This window comes from Phocoena sinus, chromosome 4 (genome assembly GCF_008692025.1).
Source record: "Phocoena sinus isolate mPhoSin1 chromosome 4, mPhoSin1.pri, whole genome shotgun sequence".
Taxonomy (NCBI): domain Eukaryota; kingdom Metazoa; phylum Chordata; class Mammalia; order Artiodactyla; family Phocoenidae; genus Phocoena; species Phocoena sinus.
In genome coordinates this window covers 135214902-135224414 of record NC_045766.1, presented here as the reverse complement: position 1 = coordinate 135224414, position 9513 = coordinate 135214902, and the positions used below count along the sequence as shown (strand labels likewise).

General features: G+C 45.9%; 1 protein-coding gene across 1 annotated transcript; it reads right to left on the bottom strand.

Annotated features, from left to right (window-relative positions):
• Window positions 1-3067: 3067 nt before the first annotated feature.
• Window positions 3068-8788, bottom strand: KCNE2 (potassium voltage-gated channel subfamily E regulatory subunit 2). Its single transcript, XM_032631135.1, has 2 exons — window positions 8685-8788; window positions 3068-3745 (listed from the first exon to the last, which is right to left on the bottom strand). Exon 2 carries the CDS (start codon window positions 3731-3733, stop codon window positions 3362-3364), a length of 372 nt encoding a protein of 123 aa, XP_032487026.1. The 5' UTR covers window positions 3734-3745; window positions 8685-8788; the 3' UTR covers window positions 3068-3361.
• Window positions 8789-9513: the final 725 nt, after the last annotated feature.

Sequence of the window (9513 nt, the reverse complement as noted above, 5' to 3'; positions counted from 1 at the left end):
TCAGGGCAGCCACTATAGTCCATAGGTTCCTTTTCAAATCGCGTCTGATCTATGCTGTAAGAAGTAAATGGGGCTCAGGTCATTTGGAGCCAGTAGACCAAGCAGAAGGAACTCTAAGAGCAAACGGGGTGGAAAAGAAAACTAGCAAGTTGTTTGAACTGTCATTTTCAGTTGCCAGGTTGAAAGTGGCAAGCCTGGGTTTGGTGCAAATTGATACTGGAGTGACAAACGGGGACAAGTGGCAGCAACTGTATACCCAGAATGCTCGTAAACATTGGGCATTTCTCCCATTCCCCAAAAGTAAAGTTGGTACTGATAACCATCTGTGTTGGCCCCATATACTTGAGTGATGATAATAAAACATACTTAATTAGGAAAACCTAGGTTTTCCCCCCTTAATTTGTTTCCTTGTGTCAAAGATAAACAAAGCTGGACACCAGTTCAAGTGTTAAGGATAGACTTTATTAAGCAACTATTGCAATAGGGGAGAGAGTCCAGCATGAACTGAACTCAGCTTTGTCTTGCCAGAGGTAACTGGGCATTTTAAAAGGGGAAGGAGGGATTGGGGCCGCAGGCACTTGAGCAGAGTCAGGGAAGTGGAAATTTACAAAAAGCAGAGGGGATTGGTCAACCTGACCTGGGTTTGTTAACAGACGCTTATCCGGAGGAGAAACAAAGTTCGATCTTTATGACTGTCCGCAGTGGTGCATGTTAGAGCAACGTGCCCACAGGTTGGGGAGAGTTACTCCTTGAATGTTGGCACCTCAAAGAGACAAGACAGTTCTGGGTGGTAAGGATTTACACCTCAGAGGGGGAGACAAAGGATTTATAATTGTAAGATTTCTAAAATAGCTGCCCTAGGAGGGATTCAGGGGGCTGATTTGCCTACCATCAGGTTTTGGCTGGCACAAAAAGTAAATTGAGTTTTCTTAGGCAAGCACTTTAAAGCGGGCTGGGGTCCCCTTAGGGACGCAACCTAGAGCTGTTAGAAACTATGGTAGTGTTAGTTCAGATGTGGGGAGGTGGATGATATCTTTTTTGCCAAGAATGTGCAGTGTTTATAGGGCAAGAGGTCTAGTCAAGAAGAAGGCTCAGAGGAGCCTGACCAGAGTTTGGTCAAAGACATAGTCGTTGTCAGATGGTAGAAACCTTGGATTCCTGTCTGGATCCAGACCCAAGGCTGAGATTTTGTAGCCTGGGTTGCTGCTCTGGGCACACTGGTGAGAATGTTCCGTGTGGTACAGCATTTCTGGGTTTCTGATCTAAGGAGGGAAACCACTCTTGCCGTATCTGCTCTTGGAACGTGAATGGCTTTCTCCAAAACTGTATTTAATGCTTCTGTTAGCATAATTGCATCTTTGTTATTAGGAAACAGACCTTGTATATATCTCACTCTAAAGACACAAAGCTTGTAATCCATATAAGACGTTGAGGAAGGACTCCTGTTTTGAATTTTGTCTTAGTGCCCTGAGACTTGAGGCTCTGCTCACAATTGCTCTGCTTGGCTGAGTAGGTGGGAAGCTGGAGGAAGAGAAGAGTGTAAGGGGGCATGAAGCTTCCTGAAGCTACAGCCCGTAAGTCTGTCTTGCCATTGGCTTTCTCCTCTCAGCTACTCTCTAGACCTTAACCCGACGTAGGCGGGGCCTCTGTCCCGGCTCTAGCTCTGCCCCCTTTGTGTTGCTCTCTGTTATAATGTTGTCACATTATATCGTTTTGATGTTCACGTGTCTGACTCTGCCTCGACTGAGTGAGTTCCTGCAGCTCTGGGAGTCCCGTTCATCTCTATACTCCTGGGGTCTAGGCCAGTGACCCAAGTAGATAGATATTAAATGATGCTTGATTGAATTGATGAATGAAGTCGCCTAATCTGTGGACTGGAGATTCCCGTCTACAAATGAATGGATTCTCCCCTAGAAGCTCTAGAAGAACACAGCCCAGTGAGTCCCAGTTCAGACTTCTGACCTCCAGAAGTGTGGAAGAATATATCTCTTTGTTTTAAGCTGGTACATTTGTGGTAATTTGTTACAGCAGCAGTAAGAATCTAATACAGGGTTAGGAACCAGCATGGTGCCGACCTTCGGTTCCAGACCCGCTCATAACCGTCCTGAGATAACCCATGAACCCTTGGTGTGCCTGCTCTTTGAACATGCACTTTCTTGTAAATTACGCCTTACAGCCATGGTTGCTTCAAGACTAATGTTGACACAACTGTTTCCATTAGCAAATAACTTCCCAGGAAGCACAGAGGCTATTTTCTTAAGGAGTATGTTTTGACAGTCTTTGGCCAACTCTTGACTAGGCTTATTTATTTAGTTGTTTGTTTCTTCCTGTGCCTAATTTTCTGGTATTAAAGCACCCAGACTCTCTAGACATATGGAACGAAAAAAGAAAAAAAAGAATGCTATGATCTCCAAGGTGTCTTCCAGCCCTGACATTCTGTGATATTGTGAACCCCAAGCTTCAAAATACTAAGCGGTTAACAGTCTAGCTCTTCAACAGACAGCAACAATTCAGCCACTTTCAGTATGTAAGTGACAATAAGTTTCTTGAAACTAAGTGGAAATAAGTAACTGTAAATAGGGAAAATAAATTGAGTGAAAAGAGTTGTTTATAAAGCAGTGTTACAAAGTTTCATTACTTTTTCTATAATAACAAGGACTTTTAAAAGTTTTCGGTGAAATTTTAAATGTTAATTAAAAGGTGTGTTTCTGTTGCACCAGGTGGTTCTTAAAGATTCTATTTCTCTGGTGTGGACTCTTCGCCCTTGTGAAATTTTGTTCTGTCTTCAGACTTCCAAATAAGCTCAATGCTAGGGAAACAAGACACATAAAGGAGCCCCGTGGTTCTAGTCATTCATCCCTTAAGACTCTACATTCATGAATTAATAAATAAATGCTCCTACATCAATCCAGTGAGCAAGTGACAGATTTTTGAACCCCAGCTTCTGGGTAATACACCTGGGTTATTTATAAATTGATTTAGTCACAAACAAAATGTTTCATGAGGAAGAAGACTCAATGATTTGTTAATCTCTCCTTTCTAGCCCCACTGCCACTGCCCAGGCATGTTACTTCCAATTTGGCTTTATTTTCACTATTGACATTGATTAAAATGACATTGACATTGCACGAGGAGGAAGAGAGGTCTTCAGCATAAATTACTGCTCCAGTGAGCAAGCATAAATCACTGAGATGGAAATGTCCCCTGGCTTAGTTGACCAGCCACCTGATCTCCGTGAAAATTCTCAACAGAGAGCGAGGAACTTAGTGTCTTCTAAGCATGGCAACTTGGATTGGCTCCATGACACTGGCGTCTCTCCATATTTGCATATCAGACGTTGGCTGTATGCCTCTCTCGCTAATCAAGGAGACATTCTGAGCCCCTCTGCACCAGTGTTCTCGTGGATGGTGGCCCTTGATTCTCCCAGGTTCACAATTTGACTTTTGTACTTGTCTTGCCAGTCCTCCACAATGTACTGGTGGTATGGGTCATTGGAGTGTTCTCGTCTCTTGGATTTCACTGTGCTCACCAGGATGGCTACAATGATGAAAGAGAACATTCCGATCATAACCATAAGGTACAAGATGACATAATAGAAGTTCTCAGCATCGACCTTGGCTTGCAGGGCCTCTTGTGCAGCTGTTGTGTTCCTGCGCCAGTTGTCCATATAAGTCACAAAAATCCTTTTGAAGACATATTCCAGTGTCTGTGTCAGATTGGATGGAGTAGGCATATTTCCCTCCTGCTGCAATTTAAAGCATAAAATATATGAACAAGCTTAAGAAAATGAATTCTTTCTGCATTTGGCTACCTTAAGGGATGGCGCGAGGGGCATGCAAGGGGGGGAAGTAATATTATTTCTTCTTTACCTGGCTGGTGACTGAGTGAGTGCATACTTTGTTATTCTTTAAATTTTCTTTAAATATTTCCCTCTGCTACCTCCTCACCCTTTGGGGCCCAGCTTAACTTGATGCATTGTTTGCATTCATGATATCTTACAATAAAAGTTTAATGGAGTACATAAAACTATATGTGTTATGATCCCAATTTAAATATGTGAATAAATATACATGCAGATGAAAATGGAAAAAAGACTGGATAAATAAATAGTTCAAAGTGTTAATAGTGGATGGTAGGGAAGCAGGGGACACGGGTTCGTGCGCCGGTACGGGAAGATCCCACATGCCGCGGAGCGGCTGAGCCCGTGAGCCATGGCCGCTGAGCCTGCAAGTCCGGAGACTGTGCTCGGCAACAGGAGAGGCCACAACAGTGAGAGGCCCGTGTACCACAAAAAAAAAAAAAAAAAAAAAAAATAGTGGATGGTATACTCACAGATTTTTTTTTCCTTATATTTTTCTTCTGTTCAAAATTTTCATCAATAATCTTGCATTCATTACTTTGTTTCTAAATAGGTCGGTCACCTCACAATGGCTAGCACAATGTCTTGTTCATAACAGATACTCAACAGACATCAACTGAATGAAGCAATGACTGATGTATGTTCTGTGTTCTCAGAGACTTATGGGTCAGAAGCTTGCAAGGGGCATTGACAGACTTTGCAATTTGCTCCATCTCCTATGTCTAGGCAGTGCTTTTTCCAGTTATACCAAAGAGATGAGTATGTGTAGCCATATTTGAAAGAAGTACTTTAGGCAAGTGATACAAAGGAACAACCTGAGAGATCATTGATATTTCTCAACTCCCACTCTCTTCTCCATCCTCACTTTCACTGCCCAGCCACCAGCATCTCTCACCTGGCTGATACAATGCAATGCAATACAGCCCTCCCCAAAACTACCTCCCCAGGGTCACATCTGCCCCTCTCTGCCCTGCACAGCAGTCGGTGTGCTCTTTTTAAGAGGGAAATTGGAGCACATCATTACCCTGTTTTTAAAATGATGCAATGCCTTCCTGTTCACAAAATAAAATCCTCATTCTTTAACAGGTTTACCTGGCCTGGCCTGGCTGGCCCCTGACCACCTCCCCAGTTACTCTCCGCTCGTGGCAACTGGTCTTCCTGGCCTGTCTTCCTCCACATCAGTAAACCTTCTCCTGCTTCAGGACATTTGCACATTCTGTTCCCTCAACCTGGAATACTTTTCCCCTTCTCTTCCCGCTGCTACCTCCTCACCCTTTGGGGCCCAGTTTAACTGTCACTTCTGAGAAAACTCCCCCAGCCCTGCTCTCAAACCCCACCCCCAATCATCACTTTTCTCCAATAGCATCTTATTACTTTTCTTCAAAGCACTCTTCCCAACATGCTTCTGTGTATATGTCGCTGTGTGTGTGTGATGATTGGCTTATGGTCTCACCTTTCCCACTCGACCATGATGTCTGTGAGGGCAGGGCTCACATCGCCTCTGTCTACCTTGGTTTAGTGAGTGTTGGCACTAAACCAACTAAACTGGCACACAGTAGGCACACAATGGATGTCTGATGAGTAAATGAATGTGCCGGGAACACGCTGGCATCGGAAATGCAGCGATGACGAGTACGAGAATTCTGCCTGTGGAAGCTCGGTGTAGTGGGAGAGATGCAAACAAACGACCATGCAAGGTGCAGAGAGTTGTAACAGGTGTGAACAGAGCGGGTGGAAAAGAAACTTAACAAATAGGTAAGATTGCCCCAAAGTACTCACCAAGCATATTTTCCAAGCAATGTGACAGAGGCACGCTTTCTCCCCCTTAAAATAACACAGTTCACTGTGAAAGAGTATAGCTAAACCGGCTTTAATCCGAGTCAAGACTTCACCACTGGCTCCTTAACCTTTGAAGAGCCCAGGTCTACTCATCTGGGGGGAGCTCACACTTGTTTCATCCATCCAAAAAATTCCATCCCCCCCCCCGGCTTCCCGTGGTCTGTAGGGCTCACCTTACAAACGTGATGGGGCCGGATCACTTCACCCACCAGTGCCCTCACCCTCTGTTTCTGCCAACCCTTTCCCACAGCTTCATCCAATAAAGAAAACCGTGATTTTCCCAGCTTATATATCCCCCTGCTGCACCCTCTGGAGAGAATTCAGTTTCCTTCTGTGAAGCCAAATTGAAGAATGGGTAGAACATAGAGACAACTAAAAAACCAAACAAAGAATGAAAACAAACAAGAATCCCAGAGGAGCTAAGTGTACAAAAGCAAAGACTGGTGGGTGATGAGGGAAGTTCGGTCTGGTGGAAGGCCCCAAGGGACTGTGGAGTATGAGGCAACTGAGAAGGGGAAGAAGGGGACCTCCTCAGGGCAGAGAATTGGGTCCCCTTCGTGTTCTTCCTGCCAAGATGGGAAATAGTCTACTTATTTCTGCTCATTGGACAGCGGTTCTCTGAAGCAAGGCCAGCATGCACTGGGCTACACGAGGCCACATTGGATCTGGGTTTCCCCAGAGAGGAGGGCGCATCGTGAGCTCCTCCGTGCTCTGAGCTCTTCTGCCTGCCCACCTCCCGTGCATCTCCTTCGTGGCTGTGCCGCTGCGCTTGGAATTCTAGTGGCGCCCCTGAGTGGAGGGAGTAAAGTCCCCGTGTTACGGGGGAAGGACAGCAGGGTCACGCTCACTGCCAACATCGTTCTGCGAATGCTTTCATCAAAGCGACTCTTTAGCTTTTCACCACCTGTGAAAACTCTGGGCCAGGGCCTGTTCCTTCAGGGCTCCGAGAGACCACAGCGGACACAGGAGAGGCATCTTCTGAGGCTTAGCAAGACCATCCAGGACAGGGTGCCTCATGGGAAGCCCCAGCTTTCCACGCTGGAATGTAGATGGGCACTTTAAGTATTGAGGGGAAGGGGCAGTGGGGCGGAGGGAGAGAGGGGAGAGCACTGATCTTCTCCAGGACTTTCCCTGGGTTGCCCTTCTCCCTCCCACCCTCCCTATCCCACCCCTCCAGGCGGTCACAAAGCACCGAGCTGATCTCCCTGTGCTATGCGGCTGCTTCCCACTAGCTATCTGTTTTACATTTGGTAGTGTATATATTAGTCCATACCACTCGCTCACTTCATCCCAGCTTACCCTTCCCCCTCCCCGTGTCCTCAAGTCCATTCTCTAGTAGGTCTGTGTCTTTATTCCTGTCCTGCCCCTAGGTTCTTCAGAACCAATTTCTTTTTTTAGATTCCATATATATGTGTGAGCATACGGTATTTGTTTTTCTCTTTCTGACTTACTTCACTCCGTATGACAGACTCTAGGTCCACCCACCTCATTACAAATAACTCAGTTTCGTTTCTTTTTATGGCTGAGTAATATTCCATTGTATACATGTGCCACATCTTCTTTATCCATCACACTCACACATTTTAAAAAGATGGTTTGCCCTTATGGTTTCAGAAACCTAGGTCGGCAGTCTCCCGGTCCACAAGCTTCTCCCCGACCTCCCAGCATGGGCTGGAGATCCCTTTTCCGTGTTACTCCTGCAAACGGTCATGTGTGTTTGCTTGCCTGTCCTCAATTTTCCCATTTATTGTGTGCTATTCATGGGATGCTCAAAACCACTCTAAAATGTAAGCAAGTACCTCCATTTTACAAACGAGGAAACTGATGTTTAGAGAGAAAGTCCTTTGATTCCAAATGACATAAGCACTGAGCTGCTGGAGGGCTGAGATTGTTTTATCCACCTTCGAATCCCGGAACTGCACTGGGGTTGATGGATAGCAGACCTTTATTACAGGTTGGGTGAATGAATGAACGGTCCTCTCCTGTGTTCTACAGAATTCAACTGGAAACTACAATAGTGATTCTTAACTTATTTGTGGGGAGCGGAGGGTCCCTAGATTCCTTGAAAAACAAAATAAAACAATTTGACTTTATTTTTCCCCAGAAAATTGTACATATGTACATATGAAGCTCTGCATTCACTTTCAGGGGACTCCTGGGGCCCCTAAAGCCCAATCAAAAATCTCTCGAAATGTCTTTGAGATGAAGGACTTCAGTACCGAGATCCCCCGAAGTTGGGTTTGTTTCCAGGTGTGGGCGAGGCAGCCTGCACGGGCCTGTTAGAGCCAATACTGCGGATTACCTGTTCAGCTCTTCTATATAATATGGACAAAGGCCTACTGCTAAGCAGGTCAGGAGGTGCCTTCTGATAACACTTAATCACAGAGCTGAAAAGGGCCTATGGGGATTAACTGCCTAAGTGCTGACCCCTGGCCAGCCTGCAAAAGTGGAGTCCAAGGACGGGTCACTATTCGGACACTGTCGCGTGAGGCATGGCTGGGCAGCCCATCGTCCACAAGCAAAAATCAAATCACAGTGTGTGAAAGCTCTTTCATTGACGGACGTTCTGCTAAAACAAGCAGATTAACTTTTCTGCTACCCAGAATAGCTATTTAACTGATAGACGTTGACCACATTTGGTATAAACACTTACCCCTCCTCTAAGTAGAATATACCACACTAGGCATTCACCCTTGGAATGTGAAGGCAACTATTATTCATGTTCTGTTGAACCATTTGAAGTTGCCCTTTACAGAGGTTAAAAATGGTCAAATATTGGCAATGTCCCATATAGTTCAAACTAATACATGTGGTTCTACATTTTCAGGCATTTTTAATAGATGGTTCTTGCTTGGTCAAATAAGAGGATGGGCCCCTGGAGATCCTTTGGGCTGGTCTGCTCCTTTGGCAGGGTGAGTAACTACAGCCCAGCGAGCTTAAATACCCTGTCCAAGGTCATAGTGCTAAGTCTAGAAACCCAAGTCACCCAGGCTGTTGCTCAGCCCCCGCTCTGTCTTAGCCGAGGTCATGAAGCCCGCTAACTCCCTGCTTCCATCGCCTGCGACCGGTCAGCTCACTGGGCAAAAGAAACAAGACCAAGACCAAGGCTCGAGCCCATGTACTCAATTGATTGTGCCCTATCTTCAGGACACATAATGACCCCCTGATTCCAGCTGTGCCTGTCACAAACGTGCGTAATTCATGACAAGGGCAATCTGACGCTATGAGGAAAGTAACACGCACTTGATCCCCAAATCCAGAGTTCTCTTTTCTAGAGAGCTTGTGGATTACTAGCATCGTGTGGACCTACAAACGCAGCAGAGTCTTCCATTGTTACAACAGGAATAGAACCAGATGATTATCTACATTTACTATGAAACTCCCATTAAAAAAATAAATGCTCAAAATTTTCATCCAAAGGCAATTACTGAAGAGATGAGTAAGGAAAACACTACAAAGAGAAGATGGAGGAGGAGGAAAAGAAGGAGAAGAAGAAAGAGACAGGGCTTCCCTGGTGGCGCAGTGGTTGAGAGTCCGCCTGCCGATGCAGGGGACGCGGGTTCGTGCCCCGGTCCGGGAAGATCCCACGTGCCGCGGAGCGGCTGGGCTCGTGAGCCATGGCCGCTGTGCCTGTGCGTCCGGAGCCTGTGCTCCGCAATGGGAGAGGCCACGGCAGTGAGAGGCCTGCGTACCGCAAAAAAAAAAAAAAAGTAAAATAAAGAGACAGAAAGTATGCAAAAGAGGAAGGAGGGAAGGAAGGTGCGAAGGAGGGAGGGAGGGAGAGAGGGAGAGGGGATGGGGAAGGGAAGGGAGGA

What these genes read in the sequence shown, in the direction of transcription:
- KCNE2 (XM_032631135.1), bottom strand. Translation starts at nt 3,733, where the DNA reads ATGCCTACTCCATCCAATCTGACACAGACACTGGAATATGTCTTCAAA.